A 22107-nucleotide genomic window follows, 5' to 3' on the forward strand; every position below is an offset into this window, starting at 1 on the left:
ATGAGATAAACAGAATTATAAACATGAGATAAAAAAGACTGCAGGTAACTTGTCATTGCAAAGAACCCAAACTCCAATTCAAATATTATCCCAGGTACAATGTGGGAGCAGAAATAATGGACTTCTTGATGATCCAGCAAACCATGGAATAAATGAATTGGTCTTGAGAGCAACTAAGCGACTGACTACTTGATTTCCCTTTTTATATTATTTTTCACCCTTCCCTGTTATAAGCAATTTATTGTTTTCAGTTTGTGCTTCTCTTCATTTTTGAACAATGCTTCTCATTGTTTTTTTCCTACCATCCATGAAAAATAATGAGAAATGTCCCTACAAACTATAACGTTATATAAATAAAGTATGTTTGTTTGCATGTTTGTATCAGTGGGTGAGGATGTAAGCTTTCTCACACACACACACACACACACACACACACACACACACACACTGCATTGTGCGCATCATTCAAACATCACTTGGAAGAGACTGTAGACTCCACTCTTACCAAATAATTGCAGACAGACCCAAAACTCATTCAACATGTTGCACAATAATCATGAAAGACAAGGTTGGCATCATAAAGAGAATTAAAGGCATATGCTGACCTAAAGAAGAGTTGCAGGCTTGCCCTCAAACATATTACTGCCAAGCGTCATCTGTCTTGCTCATGCTAACTGCTTTATGAGCGGGTATTTTTTTGTTGACGTAATGACAAGTCAAGCTAATTCCCCCAATCTGACCTGATGCAAGTATGACCAGCAGGGTGTGTGTGTGTGAGATGTTTCATATGATGAATATAAATGAATCAATAAAAACCTAATTATGATGCCAAAGGCTTGATCTGCAGGTATTGGGGTGCCTCCCATGATGCTAATCCTGAGTGCAAGTGAAATTCTCTGTTTGGCTGCATTTTCCCCCAAATAACGGAAATAAGGCAATGTACGTGGAATGACAGCCATCAGTTTTTATACCATGGTATACCATGAAATCCCGCAGAACAGTATTAAAAGAATCTGTGTCTGCCTATAGGGCAAGTGGGGGAGAGGAAACGAGGCAGCACCGGATTTGGGCGGCACGGTGGTGTAGTGGTTAGCACGGTCGCCTCACAGCAAGAAGGTTCTGAGTTCGAACCCAGCGGCTGGTGAGGGCCTTTCTGTGTGGAGTTTGCATGTTCTCCCCGTGTCTGCATGGGTTTCCTCTGGGTGCTCCAGTTTCCCCCATAGTCTAAAGACATGCGGTTAGGTTAATATGGGACAGCCTTGGGCTGAGGTGCCCTTGAGTGAGGCACCCAACTGCTCCCCAGGCGCTGTTAGCATGGCTGCCCACTGCTCTGTGTATGTGTGTGTGCTCATTGCTCACGTATGTGTGCATGTGTGTGTTCACTGCATCAGATGGGTTAAATGCAGAGAGGAAATTTCACAAGTGTGTGATGAATAAAGTTGTGCTTTCTTTCTTATAGATGTTGTTCCCTCACAATAAAAGTGTAAAACTCTTGACTTCTCTTTACTGCATTAACATTTTGAATCTTTTATATTTTTTGCATTGTATTATTTTTAGAAACAGATGATTGATGAAAAAAATCTACTGAGTAATGTACTGTATGTAAATATTATTTACATTATTTAGTGATGCATGATCACAAAGGGATTTTTTTTCTTAAACAGAGGACGGCTACTCTGACTACTACAGCCTAAAGCCAGATGATTACAAGCCCCAGGTCTGCAACAACACCAATGTAATGGATTTTAGCCAAGTCTTCCTCCCTACAGTCTACAGCATTGTCTTCATTGTGGGGTTCATTGGCAATGGCCTGGTGTTGTGTGTCCTGGTCAAGTATTACAAACCATTCAACATGTCAGATCTGTGCCTCTTCAACCTGGCCATTTCAGACCTCCTCTTCCTTATCTCATTGCCTTTCTGGGCCGACTACGCTGCCAACTCTAACTGGGCATTCCCAGAGTTCATGTGCCATGCAGTGACAGCACTCTACATGCTGGGCTTCTATGGAAGTATCTTCTTCATGATCCTTATGACAGTGGACCGCTATGCCGTCATCGTCCACACCTCTACCTCCCTCATCCCCAAGCACTGGTCTGTCAGAGCTAGCATAGCACTGGCTTTGTTTGTGTGGACACTGAGCTTGGTAGCCTCTCTGCCAGCCATCAGTTTCTCAAAAGTGAATACTATATCAAATGTATCAAAATGCATGGTGGAATATTCAAAAAGGAAAATGTGGAAGTAATTTCATTACATTGAGCTGAACATCTTTGGTTTTATTATTCCTCTCTCAGTGATGCTGTTCTGTTACTCACACATCATCCCCATCTTAATGACCATGAAATCTCAGAATAAACACAAAGCTGTCAGGCTCATGGTGGTCTTGGTCACTGTTTACTTCCTCTTCTGGACGCCCTACAACATCATACTCATGCGCCACAATGATTTCCAGCACAAAGACAAAATTAAAAGTGTAACTGTTATTGCTTGTTATCCCCAAAGCCTATTTCAGAAATAAAAAGACCATAATACTTTTACATCTTTGTAAAATAATCTTAATACCCTGAGATTATGTACATTTTCCTCCAACCAAGTCTATGTATAAATTGTTACAGAAAATTAATTAACCCCTTTTGACCATTTAGATTAATTCAGTAGCACTCTGGTATGAATCATGATGAAGGATGATTCCTGGTTTTTTTTTTTTTTTTGGGTGGTTGCTTTATTCTTTTGACTGTTATCATTTTGTGCTGACAAAGGTCAAGTGAATAATTAAGCCCAAGTTGTTCAAAAATTGTATTTCACAAGACATGATTAAAAATGGTGGTGGCACGGTAGTGTAGTGGTTAGCACTGTCGCCTCACAGCAAGAAGGTCCTGGGTTTGCGGCCGATGAGGGCCTTTCTGTGTGGAGTTTGCATGCTCTCTCCGTGTCAGCGTGGGTTTCTACCGGGTGCTCTGGTTTCCCCCACAGTCCAAAGACATGCAGGTTAGGTTAACTGATGGCTGTAAATTGACCGTAGGTGTGAATGTGAGTGTGAATGGTTGTCTGTATCTATTGGCCCTTTTCCACTACCCTTTTTCAGCTCACTTCAGCTCGCTTCAGCTCACTTCAGCCTGACACGGCTCGCGTTTCGACTACTTCAGAACAGCACGACTCAGCTCGCTTCAGCCCTGCTTAGCACCCAAAACTCGCACGGTTTTGGAGTGGGGCTGAAGCGAGCCAAACCGAGCTGAGTGAGGCTGGGGGCGTGAGCAGACACTCCCCTGTGCACTGATTGGTGAGGAGGAGTGTCCTCACATGCCCACACATGCCCCGCGAGCACGCTGGGATCTGTAAACACCGTAAGCCCGGAAGAAGAATTATTACGAATTACGAGAATTTCTGAAGTCTTATGTGCCTCGTCTCATCTATACGCTCTTGCCAGTATCTGTTGGCGTTGTCGGTGACAACAAGCCACAGCACCAAGACCAGCAACACTAACGACTCCATGTCCTCCATGTTTATTGTTTACTATCCGGGTCGTGAGACTACCGCTTAAAAGATCACTGATGTCACTGTTTGCGCCACTTAACGACATCACGTGACGTCCACCCACTTTCGCTAACTCCACCCAATGTGTCCACCCACTTCCAGCCAGCACGGTTCAGCGCGGTTGTAGTCGAAATGCAACTCCAATAGCCCCACTCAGCTCGACTCAGCCCAACTCAGCACGGCACGGCTCAGCCCAACTCAGCCGCGTTTGTAGTGGAAAAGCGGCATATGTGTCAGCCCTGTGATGGCCTAGCAACTTGTCCAGGGTGTACCCCGCCTTTCGCCCATAGTCAGCTGGGATAGGCTCCAGCTTGCCTGCAACCCTGTAGGACAGGATAAGCGGCTACAGATAATGGATGGATGGATGGATTAAAAATGGCTACTTTATTCACGTGTCATCTTTCTTTTAAACTGTCCTGATTTTAAGCAAATAAGGCTTGATTAAAAGAAAAAAAAAGAGCTGCTGATATTTTTCTATGTTCAGACAGCAATTTGGACACTTATTGTTGTAAACTTTTGTCTTGGTCATGGACATGTATACTCAATACAAGACATTATGAAAAAAGTTGATTAACACTCATGATTTGTGCATAGTATGACAATTGGTGTTCAAGAACAATACTGGATGTATATTTTAAATGGTAGGTTACTAGCTCCTCTTTAAAATATGGAAGTGCTGTAATTTTTTGCTGTTAAGTTCTGTATGATTGTACCTTTTTGGAATGGTTAAAATTTACTTTTCACTGTCATGATATAATATGTAGTATGCTTACAGCATGCAACTGATGTATGAGACTGGCTGTGATAATTGTGATAAATTGTTTACTAATCCCATATTAGCATGGTGTTTTCTGCAAGGGTGACAATATTTTTACCGAATACGTTGGACAATGTTATGCACCTTCTCTAAATTATATTGCAACTCTTAATTTGGACTCTCCGGAATTTATTTTGTGCCTACATAAGGTGCGATCAAAAAGTTCTGAGACTTGGACCAGGAGCAATAAGTAACTTCAACATCAGAACCCATGTTACACACATTTTTGTGACAATGTGCATGTGCGCATTTTCGATTTTACTAAAGACCTCAAACAGAGACCAGAGAGCAAACATCAAATTGTGTGTCAAACTCAGAAATTCGGCACCGGAGACCCCTGAAATGCTTCATGAGCACAAGCCTCAAAAATATCCAAAAAATTAAGTGTCTTGTGCATCAGGATTGCTGGATCGCCCTGACATCTCATCAGAAGACTTTTTGGGTCAAGGAACCATCAGGGCTGCACCGGCAGAGGACAAGGGGTGTGTCAGGATGACCTGCAAAACAGCCATTAACTGTGACATTCTGGTGTTAAGTTCATTTATCGCTTACTGATGTTCTCCTAACAATCGCTCCTGAGCACTGAGAGCAGTTTACTTCACTTCCTCTGCTGCATTCATTGCTGGCAAAATATCCTGTCAGGGTGTAGGCACTTACAGATGCAAGCGCAGGGGAGAGCGGGTGCATTGCAAACTGGTAACCAAATCCAATACACTAATCTGAAGCTATAGTCTAGCATGGGCAAGGGTTGGTCAATTCACAAACAGAATGTCAAAAGGCAGGTGAGTAAATTAAGTCAGAAATAAACATAATGTCAAACGCACAGGAAGTCAGGCATCTAGATCAGGCATGGGGACACAGAATGATACTTTGCTGTGAGCATTTGTGAATGCTGGGCTTATATTGGGAAGTAATTCTGGGGAAATGGGAAACAGGTGTACTTCCTAGAATTCTGGGGATGAGTGGCGCTGTGGTGCTTGGGAATTGTAGTGCGGCGTGGCTATGTTTGGAGGCTACTCCCAACTCAGGTTTTCAGTGCAATTACTGACTGTCAGATATATACAAACAGGGTTTTGCTGACAGGTAAATTTCAGCAATTTGTTGAAACACACCTTTTCTGAAATACGGAGCCAAAAATTATCTGACGAGTTGTGTTATTTCAGAGTTTGTGGGTTGGTAGGCACTCCAGATACAAAATTGTTGTAAACAAGCATGGAACAAATAAGTTTTTCATCATACTTTCAATAATCTGTCTTAATTTAAAAATCTTTAAATCTTTGTATTGAAGGACTTCAAAGTATCTTTAAAGAATCGACTTTCAGCATCAACTTTTCAAATCAATAGTTTTATTTACAAAAAGCTCATGTTTTGCACCTTGCTCCTTTTCTCCGTGAATCATGAAAAGACTGACACGACTGCTAAAATTTCTTGCTTGACAGGTTGACTTCAGAGGAGCATGTTGGCAGGGATTATTATATTTTCTTCATGTCTGGAGTGTACTTGCCCCAAAATGTAGTACATTCTGGTTTGGAGGAATTTATGAATCTGAAATACCATCAAGATTTCACACCCCGTGCACTTGAAGTACATTATGGACAGAATAACAGAAGAGTTGTACTGGCTTGTTCTGTCACAAAAAACCCAAAATGAATTCTCCAATACCTCGATTCAAACCTTGTCAGAAAAAAAAAAAATTAAGCAAAGACACTGCTTGCTTTGGAGTAATAGTACACAGTCACTTTGCTCACACAAACTAATAGTTCTATAGAATAAACCGACTAATGATTATTTATAATCAACAACCCCGATTCCACAAAAGTTGGGACAAAGTACAAATTGTAAATCAAAACAGAATGCAATAATTTACAAATCTCAAAAACTGATATTATATTCACAATAGAACATAGACAACATATCCAACGTCGAAAGTGAGACATTTTGAAATTTCATGCCAAATATTGGCTCATTTGAAATTTCCTGACAGCAACACATCTCAAAAAAGTTGGGACAGGGGCAATAAGAGGCTGGAAAAGTTAAAGGTACAAAAAAGGAACAGCTGGAGGACCAAATTGCAACTCATTAGGTCAATTGGCAATAGGTCATTAACATGACTGGGTATAAAAAGAGCATCTTGGAGTGGCAGCGGCTCTCAGAAGTAAAGATGGGAAGAGGATCACCAATCCCCCTAATTCTGCGCTGACAAATAGTGGAGCAATATCAGAAAGGAGTCCAACAGTGTAAAATTGCAAAGAGTTTGAATATATCATCATCTACAGTGCATAATATCATCAAAAGATTCAGAGAATCTGGAAGAATCTCTGTGCGTAAGGGTCAAGGCCAGAAAACCACACTGGGTGCCCGTGATCTTCGGGCCCTGAGACGGCACTGCATCACATACAGTACAGGCATGCTTCTGTATTGGAAATCACAAAATGGGCTCAGGAATATTTCCAGAGAACATTATCTGTGAACACAATTCACTGTGCCATCCGCCGTTGCCAGCTCAAACTCTATAGTTCAAAGAAGAAGCCGTATCTAAACATGATCCAGAAACGCAGACGTCTTCTCTGGGCCAAGGCTCATTTAAAATGGACTATGGCAAAGTGGAAAACTGTTCTGTGGTCAGACGAATCACGTATTTTCAGAGAGCTATAACTTGAAAACGGTCGATGGTAGACAGATGTTTACCATTATCAACTTCCAGGAAGTGCCATATGGGCTTTCATTTGCCACCATGACCTATGACCTTGAATGACATTGAAATGTCAAGGTCATGGATTTTCAATTTAACGGATATTTTTAGAATTGCATGTACATGTTTTGTTCTCACATGGATGTGTTAAAATTAGCTGAAGTACTTTCACCATTATGGACTTCACTGTTCTTTCAGCAGATCAAAGCCCCACCTCAGAAATGTCATGACATCATAGCTCAGTCTCTTGTCATGTATTAATACACGCAGTCTTCTTTCACAAGCAATCATTCTTGGACTGAGGAAACGTTGCCATGAATAACTCCAGCAAGCCAACCAGTAGGTGAACCTTTTTCTTTTTACATTATTGTAAAATCCAGCAACTGCTTGGTAGCCATTTGTGATCATTGCTCCAATGAGTAAAGTGTGTTTAAAATTTATCGATAATTGTATTAAAACTGACAGTGTGCAGCTGAAGAGAGGCTGTCCTCTTCTTTGATCTGAATTTAATATTGAGTCTCCAGAACTTGCTGATTGCACATTTTCTTTTACTTGCCTTATTTTACAGTGCAAAAGATGACTGAAAATTGAAACTATCAGTACTTTACAATAAAACACACAAATATATTAATAATATGAAGTAAAGGAATACTTTACCACTTGAGTAATGCTTTTGTAATGATGAATGTATACATTCTCTGATCCTTTGTACATCAGGGAAATGAAAATCGTTAACATCTTTTTAACTCTTTGTTAATGATTCTGATTTGTAAAATTTCAGGGAAGATTTCATATATGTTTTTGTGAGGAACTTATGGTACAGTAGGGTTGCAGTGGTATGAAATTGTCATGGTATGATAACTGTCTCGGTAAATATCAAGGTTTCAAAGCATCAGATCTTACAGCATTTCACTGTGATTATTATTAACCCCGCCGACAGTAGTCGGAGGGGTTATTATTTTCACCTGCGTCAGTCTGTGTGTGTGTGTGTATCTGTCTGTCTGTGTGTCTGCAAGATATCTCAAGAACCAATGGATCGATTTGGACCAAATTTTGTACGTGTTGCCAATCACCCAGGAAGGAAACCATTAAATTTTGGAGGTCAAAGGTCAAGGTCATGGCAGAACTTCGAAATTTTCGCCCAATGCATTTTAATAGGGAAAAGGCGGGGTTTGCACTCGTTAGAGTGTCCCTGTCTAGTTATTTTTATTATTGGAGAGGCACAGTGGTGTAGTGGTTAGCACTGTCACCTGACAGCAAGAAGGTTCTGGGTTTGAGCCAAGCAGCCGACGAGGGCCTTTCTGTGCGGAGTTTGCATGTTCTCCTCGTGTCTGCGTGGGTTTCCTCCGGGTGTTCTGGTTTCCCCTCACAGTTCAAAGACATACAGGTTAGGTTAATTGGTGGCTCTAAATTGACCCTAGGTATGAATGTGAATGGTTGTTTGTCTCTGTGTCAGCCCTGTGATGATCTGGTGACTTGTCCAGGGTGTACCCCGCCTCTCGCCCATAGTCAGCTGGGACAGGCTCCAGCTCACCTGCGACCCTGTACAGGATAAGCAGCTACAGATAATGGATGGATGAATTTATTATTATTATTATTATTATATTTTTTATGAACATAATTATCAGAGGGGCGGCACGGTGGTGTAGTGGTTAGCGCTGTCGCCTCACAGCGGGAAGGTCCTGGGTTCGAGCCCCGGGGCCGGCGAGGGCCTTTCTGTGTGGAGTTTGCATGTTCTCCCCGTGTCCGCGTGGGTTTCCTCCGGGTGCTCCGGTTTCCCCCACAGTCCAAAGACATGCAGGTTAGGTTAACTGGTGACTCTAAATTGACCGTAGGTGTGAATGTGAGTGTGAATGGTTGTCTGTGTCTATGTGTCAGCCCTGTGATGACCTGGCGACTTGTCCAGGGTGTACCCCGCCTTTCGCCCGTAGTCAGCTGGGATAGGCTCCAGCTTGCCTGCGACCCTGTAGAAGGATAAAGCAGCTAGAGATAATGAGATGAGATGAGATAATTATCAGAATTATAAACATTAAAAATAGCATCTAACTTGTCGTTGCAAAGAACCAAAACTCCAATTCAAAGAAAATCCCAGGTACAACATGGAAGCAGAATGAATAGATTTATTGATGTTCCAGAAAATCATGCAATAAATGAATTGGTCTTGAGAGCAACTGAGTGACCGAGAGCGTCATTCCCATTTTTATATTCTGTTTGGGCTTTACCTCATAAAAGCACATTACTGTCATCAGTTTGCATACCTTCATTGCTGGACAGTGCAATACCATTGTTTTTGTCCTTCCACCCTTGTCCCAATTTTTAGTTTATGTTTTATTCTCTTATTTTTGTCATCCTTGGGTGCATTCCATCCATACCTGTCAACCCTCCTGTTTTTCCCGGGAAATCCCTTATTTTGACTTATTTCCCGCTGTCTTCCCGTTTTTTTTATTTTCCCGAAAATATCCCGTATTTTCACATTATATAAAAGTCGGTAGGTCCAGAATTCATGACGCGCCTCTGACAGGAGTTTACAGCAGGAAGTCGGGCCATGAATTCACGTCCCCGCCCTCTCCAGTACAGCGGGTGGCAAGCTAGTAATTACACATTAATTTTAATTGCATGTCTGTGAAGAAGACTGTCAGAACCATAGCGCTAGTCTGACCAAGGTCACTGCTCGGAACTTCTCACAAAACTAAAAGATGGTCGTAATTCTTTCCTCAGGCAGGGCTTGAAGTGGGCCGGAACGCACCGGAACTGCGTTCCTGCACTTCTTTATTTTCACCGGAGTGGCAGCGCAGTTGTGTGTGAAGTTTCCCCATTTGTTTGTCTGGCACTGCCTCAACCACAGGCTTGAACGAGCAGTTGGGGATGTTTTAAAGCAGATCAATGGCATGAACAACTTTAAGATCTTCTTTGACAAGCTGTACAGCCTTTATCACGCTTCGCCAAAAAAATCAGCGCGAGCTGAGCAGCTGTGCGCAGCGCGTTGAGCAGCGCCTTCTTGTTATTGGCTGCGTCCTTTCCGTGCGCTGGGTCGCATCCAGTGAGCGCACCGTGAGAGCGGTTTGGTGATTAGTGAACTTAGTTAAACTTAAAGGTGTTTATGATAGTAAACTTAAAGGTGTTAAACCTTCTTTTGCTTTTCTTTTAGTGCAATACGTGCACTAATTACTCATTTTTTTATTTTTGAAACTTAAAGTAATGTTGTGATGACTTTATTAGTTTAAACTTAAAATGATGCAATGTTTTTCTGTTGTTCTTAAGGTTATCAACCTAATCAAGCCCTAAACAACCCCTTCATCACCTTTGAACTTCAATAAAAAACAAAAAAGGGGAAAAACTGAGTGTTCCTTGTGTGATCAAAGCTCTTTTGAAGTTGGGGCACAAAACTGGGGAAAATCATCCACAACTTGACAATATGGTTGTGGTTCTTGGTTCTGATTTGTTTTTACTTCAGTTGTCTACAAACTAAGACACTTCGTTCAAAAATAATATCTCAGAGTCACTGTGAAAACACATCTGTTCAAACAACAAATACTGTAGCACAACAACAGATGAAAAGAGTAGAGCATTGTCCTTATGAGCCAAGTTTTGCAAAATGCGTGAAGGCAATACAAAAACTGTGAAGTCTCATCTCATCTCATCTCATTATCTCTAGCCGCTTTATCCTTCTATAGGGTCGCAGGCAAGCTGGAGCCTATCCCAGCTGACTATGGGCGAAAGGCGGGGTACACCCTGGACAAGTCGCCAGGTCATCACAGGGCTGACACATAGACACAGACAACCATTCACACTCACATTCACACCTACGGTCAATTTAGAGTCACCAGTTAACCTAACCTGCATGTCTTTGGACTGTGGGGGAAACCGGAGCACCCGGAGGAAACCCACGCGGAAAAACTGTGAAGTTTTCAATTAAAAAATTTGAACTTGATTTGAACTTATTTGAATGACCGGAATGGCATTGTCAGAAAATCAGGGTTCCTGCACTTCTTTTTTTTTTTCCACTTCAAGCACTGTCCTCAGGGAGCGAGTTTCAGGAGACGGCGAGACTAGAGACATGAATAAAGAAAGGAGCGAGGCAAAACCAAAAAAGGTGTATTGCCGCTACTTGCCCAAATGGCAGGACGAATTTAATTTTGTGAAGAAAAGTCAGTTCGATTACCGACTTTCCGAAATTTTCCCTTATTTTGAGTTAAAAATCTGGGAAATGTCCCTTTTTTTCAAACCTCAAAGTTGACAGGTATGATTCCATCCTACACGAGGATCTTCTTTGGGCACTGTATTTAAATGTACAAACAGCAGTACACGGAGTGAATGAGAAAAGACAGGAGGGGTATATATACACACAACGGAAAGCCATAGTGTCAAAACATGAGCAAAGTGGCACGAATGACATGAATTAAATGAATAATTATGAAAGTCAAGTTCATCCAATCAAAAATAGCTAAAAAATTTTTACAACGGGAAACTGACCAATAAAGAACAACGAGCCAAAGGCCAATCAGAAAACGGTTAAGAACGAGGACCTCTAAGCTGACTACAGAACCCGTCATTAACATTTAGACCTGAAGGGTGCACTGGTTTTAGTTTCCAGATCCAATCTCTTACTGCCTCCAGTAGATCCTGAATTTTGGAACACACCTGTACGATGGGGCGGCACGGTGGTGTAGTGGTTAGCGCTGTCACCTCACAGCAAGAAGGTCCGGGTTTGAGCCCCGTGGCCGGCGAGGGCCTTTCTGTGCGGAGTTTGCATGTTCTCCCCGTGTCCGCGTGGGTTTCCTCTGGGTGCTCTGGTTTCCCCCACAGTCCAAAGACATGCAGGTTAGGTTAACTGGTGACTCTAAATTGACCGTAGGTGTGAATGTGAGTGTGAATGGTTGTCTGTGTCTATGTGTCAGCCCTGTGATGACCTGGCGACTTGTCCAGGGTGTACCCCGCCTTTCGCCCATAGTCAGCTGGGATAGGCTCCAGCTTGCCTGCGACCCTGTAGAACAGGATAAAGCGGCTAGAGATAATGAGATGAGATGAGACCTGTACAATGGTGAAGGACAAATTAGATTGAGAATGTACATTCGACGTCAAATGTTCATACAACTGCGTACAATCGTTACCCAAATTTACCCTCGTGTTTCTAATTGCACGTTTATAATTATTCACACGACGTCTAAATGTTTTTATGATTCTACTAAAATGAAGTGAGATTCATGTACTCTTACCAAATAAATGCAAACAGACCCAAAATCATTCAACATTTTGTACAATGATCATGAAAGCCAAATTAAAAAGAGATAAGAAGAGTTGCAGGCTTGCTCTCAAACATTAGTGCCAAGTGCCATTCTGTCTTGCGAATACTAACTGTACCTTATAAGCCCTTAGGGCTTTTCTTCACGTAATGACAACAAATCAAGCTAAATCTTCAAATGCGGCCTGATGCAAATATGACCAGCAGCATGCTTTTTTTCTTTTGTTTTGGTTTTATTTCATTTAATTTATCAAAAAGCTTTTCATGTTTAATATGATGAATATAAACGAATTAATAAAAACCTAATTATGATGCCAAAGGCTTGACCTGCAGTTGTTGGGGTAGCTCCCATGACACCAATCCTGAGTGCAGGTGAAATTCTCTGTTGGATTTCATTTTCCCCAAAATAACAGGCATAAATAAATGTACATGGTATGATAGCAATCAATTGTTAGACCATGGTATACTTTGAAACCCAAGAGAACAGTGTTAAAAGAGTCTGTTTCTGCCTATAGATTGTGTTCCAGCATAATAAAAGTGTAAAACTAATTACTGCTCTTTCCTGTTCAACTCTTTAAATGTTCAACAACTGGTTAAGAAGCCAAACTATGGTGTACTGTTCCCACTACGTGTTATATACGTCCAGTATGTTAAGGTAGATAAACAGCCAGCCAAACCAGCTAAAATCTCTATTAGCATAAAACTGTTACTGAATGACAAAACATAGCAGGGATGAGAGTGGGTCCTGATGAAAAAAGCAGAAAATCTGTAAAATGTCCTAAGGGCACCGAAGGCGCCTGAAGTAATAAGGAGGGTCCGGGGGGACACCCTCCGTGAAATTTTTTCCAAAATGAGACCTTACACACCCTATTTCCTGCAATCTGAGCTGTAGTTAATTAAAACACCTGATGCCTATTTTTATACTTACTGAAATAAAAACACTATTATATAGAACAATATGTATCAAAATCAATATGTGTATTGCATTAATTCAAAATAATATGTACATTTTATGGGGACTGGTTATTACTCATTGCCAACATTACTTGTTTTTCTAAAAAATGTCCATTAAAATCCATAGTTATTTACAGTTCCATTAATAATTCAAATGTTCATATATTCAATATATTGAATTAAATTAAAAAAAAAATATATATATATATATATATATATATATATATATCTTAGAGCCTGACCTTTTCCTAATGTCCACATTACTTGTATATGATTTCTTCACAATGTCTATTTAAACTTTAAAGTTATACAGTTATCAACACTGTCAGCTATAATTCAATTTATCATATATTCAATGTACTGAATCAAACAAATGCATATTTTATGGGGACTGTCTTTATCTTATTGTCCACATCACTTGTATGTTTTCTTCAAAAGGAAGAGCATATGTCTATTCACACTTTTTACAGTTGTTTACAGTTCCCAGTTATTTTTTAAACAAATTTTCATTTGATCATTTAGACTTCTTCAGCTTCTTGGCCAAAGCCAAAAGCTCATCAGTCCTCTCTTTTTTCCTTTTTCTTTCATTAGCCAGCTCCTCCTGTGTATTTACATGCTCTAACCTGGCTCTCTTCTGCGCTCTCTCACACTCCTCTCTTGCTTTCCTTTTGCTTTGCTAAACTTGTTTTTTATACCAGCATCAATTTCACATACCTTCGCTTTATCTCGCTTGTCAATGGTATTCGGCATCTTGAGAAAACATGCCGATTAGAGGAGTGTATTTTTGATATGCAGCTCACGAACATGTGTAAGTTTTGATAAAAGAAAGCGGATGTGGGTGTCTTTGTAAAAACTGTTTTGATTGGCTATTATGGTCTCGACATCGATGTTTTGACCAAAAACAATGTAGATAACACAAATTTTACATCACATTCAATGAGATTTAAACGAGACTAAAGATGGTGACTTACAAATAATGTGTAAACATCTTTGGAGTTAATTAGAGTAGAATGGGGGAAAAAGCCCCCCTTAAGGAAAATTCAGTTTTTCTCCAAGTTGAAATGAACCATGTGTTTAGTTTTAATCATAGTTTTTGACAACAGTGACATGAACAATAATGCCACCTAAAGTTTGCCTAAAGTTAATACTTAATTTTTTTTTTTTAACAAAAACAAACATTGTGCCAAGGGGGCCTTTTACCCCCCCAGTGGGGTAAAAGGCCCCTTGAGGTGGGGCAATAGGCCCCCTCACTCAAAAAAAGCTGTTTGGATAGCAAAAGTGTTTACTTAAGCCTATACTGTGAAAGAAACAAGAAAATATCCCTGAATTAATGAATAGATGCATTATTTTATTATTTTTCGCATTTTAATTTCAATTTTTTTTTAAATTTCAATTATTTTTAATATTAAGTTCAAATTACTTGCTTTACTCAACCAGGTAAGCGAGATGTTATTAAAAACTATCTATCTGCTATTCAAAAATATATGAAATACAGTAATTATGATAAAAGGAAACGATGCCCCCTGGGGGCCATTTACCCCGCCATTAAGGGGGCATTTTACCCCACAGACTACACTTTTACAAAAAAGGGTCTTACTTTCAAAATGTGTTTCAACTTTTTATACCTAATGTATTTTTTTAACGTACTGACTTGTCTACTCATACCACATACACAGCTGTGATATCTGACGAAATAGCAGCTATCTAAATACAGTTTTACTGATATCTGAAAATTATATCACTTACCATGAAATTTGATTTCTCTCTGCTGCGTTGCTGATATGCAATCCACAGTGGATATTTGTATATCCCCGTTGTCAAGCCAGTCCATAGCAACAATAGAAATGTAACTTTGCACCATCTGGTGGTTATTTTGGGTAAAACAGGCCGGGGGCGTATTACTCCACGGGGGCGTATTACCCCACTCTACTCTAAGTTTGAACAGCATGAAGGAACATAAGCCCAAGCCCCCGAAATTAATTTAAAAAAAAATCTCAACTGATTTGGCATAATATAAAAAGGTTGTTTTTTATTCAAAAAGCGGAAATCCGCCAAAAAGCAGAAAACTCTCATCCCTGACATAGATAGCTTTAAATGCTAATGTTAGCCATTAAAGGTGCCCTTCCACCAAAAATGTTTAATACTGGCTCTTTTTGAAATACCATAGTTCACTCCGAGTTGCATATGCATGCTGCATGTGAAAATGTAATTCTACTCCCATTCCCTGTATTAGCTTATGAAAGAAAATAGTCGGAAAAACGAGCGGATCAGAAAAAGCCATACGAAGTTACGTCACTTTGAAAATTAGTATTCATGGCCTCACCCACCTTGGCTTGCGACCGCCCACGGGAAGAAAGTTCGGATTTAAGCGCGAGGAGAGATAGCAGAGCCCATCTCGTCAGTAGCTCACGAAGAGGACCTAACAGCAAGTTGAAAACATGTCTGAACAAGTTCGTGCCTGTGTTCTTTGTGGCAGTAACACATCAACATTGCATTTCTTGCCCAAGATAGAAGAGCTGAAGAAGAAATGGTTGGAATTTATCTTTGGAACACCACCAGCGAAGTATAATGCAACATTAGTACTGTGTTCTGATCATTTCAACCACAGTGACTTCTCAAACTTTGGTGCCTTCAGCAGTGGTTTTGCTTCGAGGTTGTTTTTAATCTATACCGTCAAGACGATCGACCACCAGCTCACAAGCTGTAAGTAAAGCATGAACTTTTTGTTCGAAGGTTTTTGTTACAAAATAGCATGTTCATATTCTCCATGTTAGCATGCATGACATGGTCACAAGCTAGGCAGGGATGAGAGTTTTCTGCTTTTCGGCGGATTTCTGCTTTTTCTGAGTAAAAAACGACCTTTTTATATTATGCCAAATCCGTTGAGAATTTTTTTAATTAATTTCGGGGGGTTGGGGTATGTTCCTTCATGCTATTCAAACTTTATTAACTCCAACGATGTTTACACATTATTTGTAAGTCGCCATCTTTAGTCTCATTTAAATCTCGTTGAATGTGATGTAAAATTCGTGTTATCTACATTGTTATTGGTCAAAACATCGATGTCGAGACCATAATAGCCAATCAAAACAGTTTTTACAAAGACATCCACATCCGCTTGTTCTGACTCACTGGAGGTAGCGTCACAGTGCTGTTAGCCAATCAGAGGTAACACGTTTACATGTAATGAATATTCATGAGTAAGAGCTGAAATCCTGTCGTTCTCCCGCCACCCACTCCTCCACCAAACTAGAACAGCCTGAAACAGGAGAACCACAGCATTTTTTTCACCAAAACCGGCTCACAGGGCATTCATTCATACTAGAGACCACCGCACAATTAATGAAAAAACAATGCAAGGAGACCTTTAAGATAACAACAAACACTAACGTCATATGCAAATATGAAGGGTAAACATAACTGATATGCTAATGTAGTGACAAAAGGCTTGAAACACTATTAGCATGCTAACACAGTAAAACAATAGGCTAAACTGCTTCTTGATTAGCATTAATGCGAGCAAAGTCAGTTAGCTACTATCAAAACCAATATGCAAAAAACGAACTTTTCCTCTATGCAAAAAAAACATCTAACACACTTAAACTTGTGCTTTAAGGTACTAAACGAACAAAACTTACAGCCGTTGCTTTCGAAGGTGTCTTGACGAAGTTTGAGACATAAGGAAAACCTCCATCACGTTCATCAGAGCTACTTATTTATAACAATTAATCTCTATCCCATAATGCATAGCGTATCCCTTACAAGCCTTCAAAGAAAGAGTACATCATGAAATAATGTAAAGCAATGTAAACCTTTTAGCTGTAAATCGTATTATTTAACATTACATAAATTATGAACTCCCCTTTTTTAATGAAATAAATTAAAGGGCAAATCACAACTATTATCAGAGGGCAGAACACTATGAATAGGCTTTCTTCTTTACTGTTCAACTCTTTAAATGTTCAACAACTGGTTAAGAAGCCAAACTATGAATAGGCTTTCTTCTTTCAGTGTTTCATCACAGAAAAACATGCATTAGCATTTTGAATTTTTTTACTATTTTTTTGCATTGTATTATTTTTAGAAACAGATGATTGATGAAAAAAATCTACTGAGTAATGTACTGTATGTAAATATTATTTACATTATTTAATGATGCATGATAACAAAGGCATTTTATTTTCTTAAACAGCGGACAACTTCTCTGAATACGACAGCCTAGTTCCAGGTGTTTACGAGCCCCTCATCTGCAACAACAGCAATGTAATGGATTTTAGCCAAGTCTTCCTCCCTACAGTCTACAGCATTGTCTTCATTGTGGGGTTCATTGGCAATGGCCTGGTGTTGTGTGTCCTGGTCAAGTATCACAAACCATTCAACATGTCAGATCTGTGCCTCTTCAACCTGGCCATTTCAGACCTCCTCTTCCTTATCTCATTGCCTTTCTGGGCCGACTACGCTGCCAAATCTTATTGGGCATTCCCAGAGTTCATGTGCCATGCAGTGACAGCACTCTACATGCTGGGCTTCTATGGAAGTATCTTCTTCATGATCCTCATGACGGTGGACCGCTACGCTGTCATTGTCCACACTTATACCTCCCTCATCTCCAAGTTCCGCTCTGTCAGAGCTAGCATAGCGCTAGCTTTGTTTGTGTGGACACTGAGCTTGGTAGCCTCTCTGCCAAACATAATTATCTCAAATGTGAGTAATGTATCAAATGTATCAGTATGCAGTGTGACAGATCCAAGGAACATATGGAAGCCATTCCATTACATTGAGCTGAACATCCTTGGTTTTATTATTCCTCTCTTAGTGATGCTGTTCTGCTACTCGCGTATCATCCCCATCTTAATGACCATGAATTCTCAGAAGAAACACAAAGCTGTCAGGCTCATGGTCGTCATAGTCACTGTTTTCTTCCTCTTCTGGACACCCTACAACATTGTCATCTTCCTGAAGCTCCTGCAAGCACTGGGCTACATGACCAGCCATCATTGCAATCAGGACATGCACATGGCTGTACAGTGGGTGGAATCCATAACATTCTTTCACTGCTGCCTCAACCCCATAATTTATGCCTTTGTGGGGCAGAAATTCAGAAATTTATTTCAAAAGATGCTGAAAGAGTGGTTTCCTCTTTGCTTTGGCCATTGCACAACAGTTGAAAGCAAGTCGTCAGAGAGGATGACCTCTAAGTACTCACGCGCCTCAATGATTTCCAGCATAAAGACAAAATTAAAAGTGTAACTGTTATCGCTTGTTATCTCCGAAGCCTATTTCAGTTTATAAAAAGACCATAATACTTTGATTTTCCCATTTTTTTTTTACATTAGGTTGGTGACTGTTTTATATGGTTTATACTTGCTTTCTATAATTAGTTCATTTTCATCTAATTGTGCACATATTGCCTACAAGTAACAAGCCCATTTGCATAATAATCGAAGAATGTCACCAATTATATGAGCATTAAATCTTAATTTATAAATAAAATGTTAAACAAACATTTATTGACAGAAAACTTCAGCATATCAATAATTAGACACATTCATCTTTGTAAAATAACATTTTCCTCCAAACAAGTCTATGTATAAATTGTTACAGAAAATTAATTAACCACTTCTGACCAATTAGATTAATTCAGTAGCACTCTGGTATGAATCATGACAAAGGATGATTCCTTTTTTTTTTTTTTTATTTGGTGGGTGCTTTATTGTCCTGACTTATCATTCTGTGCTGAAAAAAGTCAAGTGAATAAATAAACCCAAGATGTTCAAAAATTGTATTTCACAAGACATGATTAATAATGGCTACTTTATATACGTGTTGTCTTTGTTTTAAACTGTCCTGATTTTAAGCAAATAAGGCTTGATTAAAAGAAAAAAAAGAGCTGCTGATATTTTTCTATGTTCAGACAGCAATTTGGATACATATTTGTTGTAAACTTTTATCTTGGTCATGGACATGTATGGTCAATACAAGATGTTATGAAAAAAAGTTGATTGATGCTGATGATTTGTGCATAGTATGACATTTGGTCTTCAAGAACAATACTCTCTATATATTTTAAATGGTAGGTTACTAGCTCCTCTTTAAAATATGGAAGTGCTATACTTTTTGCTGTTCAGTTCTGTAGTTATGATTGTGCCTCTTTGGAATGGTTAAATTTACTTTTCACTGTCATGATATAATATCTAGTATGATCACAGCATGCAACTGATGTATGAGAGTGGCTGTGATAACTGTGATAAATTGTCTGCTAATCCCATATAGGCATGGTGTTTTCTGCAAGGGTGACACTATTTTTCCCGAATGTGTTGGACAATGTTATGCACCTTCTCTAAATTATATCGCACCTCTTAATTTGAACTCTCTGAATTTTTTTTTTTGTTCCGATATGGGGTGTAATCAAAAAGTTCTGAGACTTATAGCAGGAGCAATAACTAACTTCAACATCAGGCCCTGTCAACATCGGAAACCGTGTTACACACAGTTTTGTGACAAGGTGCAGGTGCACATTTTCGGTTTTACTATAGACCTCAAACAGAGACCAGGGAGCAAACATCAAATTGTGTGTCAAACTCAGAAAATTGGCACCGGAGACCCTTGAAATGCTTCATGAGCACAACCCTCAAAAATATCCAAAAAATTGAGTGTATTGTGCCTCAGGATTGCTGGATCACCCCGACATCTCATCAGAAGACTTTTCGGGTCGAGGAGCCATCAGGGCTGCACTGGCGGAGGAATGGGGGGCATGTTAGAATGACCTGCAAAACAGCCATTAACTGCGACATTCTGGTGTTAAGTTCATTTATCATTTGCTGATGTTCTAACAATCACCCCTGAGCACTGAGAGCAGTTTACTTCACTTCCTCTGCTGCATTCATTGCTGGCGAAGTATCCTGTCAGGGTGCAGGCACTTACGGATGCAAGCGCAGGGGAGAGCGGGTGCATCGCAAACTCATAACCAAATCCAATACAGCAACCTGAAGACATAGTCTGGCATGGGCAAAGGTCGGTCGAGTCACAAACAGAATGGCAAAGGGCAGGCGAGTAAATGAAGTCAGAAATAAACATAACGTCAAAAGCACGAAAAGTCAGGCAGACTGTCAGAAGGCTCAGAACAATCAGGCATGGGGACACAGAATGATACTTTGCGGTGAGCATTTGTGAATGCTGGGCTTACAACCCCGATTCCAAAAAAGTTGGGACAAAGTACAAATTGTAAATAAAAACAGAATGCAATAATTTACAAATCTCAAAAACTGATATTGTATTCACAATAGAACATAGACAACATATCCAATGTCGGAGGTGAGACATTTTGAAATTTCATGCCAAATATTGGCTCATTTGAAATTTCATGACAGCAACACATCTCAAAAACATTGGGACAGGGGCAATAAGAGGCTGGAAAAGTGAAAGGTACAAAAAAGGAACAGCTGGAGGACCAAATTGCAACTCATTAGGTCAATTGGCAATAGGTCATTAACATGACTGGGTATAAAAAGAGCATCTTGGAGTGGCAGCGGCTCTCAGAAGTAAAGATGGGAAGAGAATCACCAATCCCCCTAATTCTGCGCTGACAAATAGTGGAGCAATATCAGAAAGGAGTTCGACAGTGTAAAATTGCAAAGAGTTTGAACATATCATCATCTACAGTGCATAATATCATCAAAAGATTCAGAGAATCTGGAAGAATCTCTGTGCGTAAGGGTCAAGGCCGGAAAACCATAATGGGTGCCTGTGATCTTCGGGCCCTTAGACGGCACTGCATCACATACAGGCATGCTTCTGTATTGGAAATCACAAAATGGGCTCAGGAATATTTCCAGAGAACATTATCTGTGAACACAATTCACCGTGCCATCCGCCATTGCCAGCTAAAACTCGATAGTTCAAAGAAGAAGCCGTATCTAAACGTGATCCAGAAGCACAGACATCTTCTCTGGGCCAAGGCTCATTTAAAATGGACTATGGCAAAGTGGAAAACTATTCTGTGGTCAGATGAATCAAAATTTGAAGTTCTTTATGGAAATCAGGGATGCCGTGTCATTCGGACTAAAGAGGAGAAGGATGACCCGAGTTGTTATTAGTGCTCAGTTCAGAAGCCTGCATCTCTGATGGTATGGGGTTGCATTAGTGCGTGTGGCATGGGCAGCTTACACATCTGGAAAGACACCGTCAATGCTGAAAGGTATATCCAGGTTCTAGAGCAACATATGCTCCCATCCAGATGACGTCTCTTTCAGGGAAGACCTTGCATTTTCCAACATGACAATGCCAAACCACGTACTGCATCATGTACAGCATCATGGCTGCATAGAAGAAGGGTCCGGGTACTGAACTGGCCAGCCTGCAGTCCAGATCTTTCACCCATAGAAAACATTTGGCACATCATAAAACGGAAGATACGACAAAAAAGACCTAAGACAGTTGAGCAACTAGAATCCTACATTAGACAAGAATTCCTATCCCTAAACTTGAGCAACTTGTCTCCTCAGTCCCCAGACGTTTACAGACTGTTGTAAAGAGAAAAGTGGATGTCTCACAGTGGTAAACATGGCCTTGTCCCAACTTTTTTGAGATGTGTTCTTGTCAGGAAATTTAAAATCACCTAATTTTTCTATTTAAATGATGCATTTTCTCAGTTTAAACATTTGATATGTCATCTATGTTCTATTCTGAATAAAATATGGAATTTTGAAACTTCCACATCATTGCATTCCGTTTTTATTTACAATTTGTACTTTGTCCCAACTTTTTTGGAATCAGGGTTGTATATAGGGAAGTAATTATGGGGAAATGGGAAACAGGTGTACATCCTAGAATTCTGGAGCTGAGGGGTGCTGTGGTGCTTGGAAATTGTAG

General features: G+C 40.1%; 2 protein-coding genes across 3 annotated transcripts; both read left to right on the plus strand.

The window, feature by feature from the left end:
• The first annotated feature begins 1729 nt into the window (after positions 1-1729).
• Positions 1730-2701, plus strand: LOC132885879 (C-C chemokine receptor type 4-like). Its single transcript, XM_060920405.1, has one exon. The coding sequence runs from the start codon at positions 1739-1741 to the stop codon at positions 2240-2242; it is 504 nt and encodes a 167-aa protein (XP_060776388.1). The 5' UTR covers positions 1730-1738; the 3' UTR covers positions 2243-2701.
• A 4267-nt stretch (positions 2702-6968) lies between these two features.
• LOC132886510 (C-C chemokine receptor type 5-like) lies at positions 6969-19605 on the plus strand. Of its 2 annotated transcripts, XM_060921217.1 has the most exons (3): positions 7201-7379; positions 17429-17940; positions 18053-18142. In XM_060921217.1, exons 1-3 carry the CDS (start codon positions 7355-7357, stop codon positions 18053-18055), a joined length of 540 nt encoding a protein of 179 aa, XP_060777200.1. In that variant the 5' UTR covers positions 7201-7354; the 3' UTR covers positions 18056-18142. The 2 variants fall into 2 exon arrangements, with proteins under 2 accessions (XP_060777198.1, XP_060777200.1); XM_060921215.1 differs by having other exon boundaries at positions 6969-7379; positions 17429-19605.
• The last annotated feature ends 2502 nt before the right edge of the window (positions 19606-22107 follow it).

The sequence above is a fragment of the Neoarius graeffei genome, chromosome 5, assembly GCF_027579695.1.
Source record: "Neoarius graeffei isolate fNeoGra1 chromosome 5, fNeoGra1.pri, whole genome shotgun sequence".
Classification (NCBI taxonomy): domain Eukaryota; kingdom Metazoa; phylum Chordata; class Actinopteri; order Siluriformes; family Ariidae; genus Neoarius; species Neoarius graeffei.

Coding starts and splice junctions, on each gene's coding strand:
- LOC132885879 (XM_060920405.1), top strand. CDS start 1,739: ATGGATTTTAGCCAAGTCTTCCTCCCTACAGTCTACAGCATTGTCTTC.
- LOC132886510 (XM_060921215.1), top strand. CDS start 7,355: ATGAATAACTCCAGCAAGCCAACCA. Junction 7,380..17,428: donor TAACTCCAGCAAGCCAACCA/GTAGGTGAACCT, acceptor TTTCTTAAACAG/CGGACAACTTCTCTGAATAC.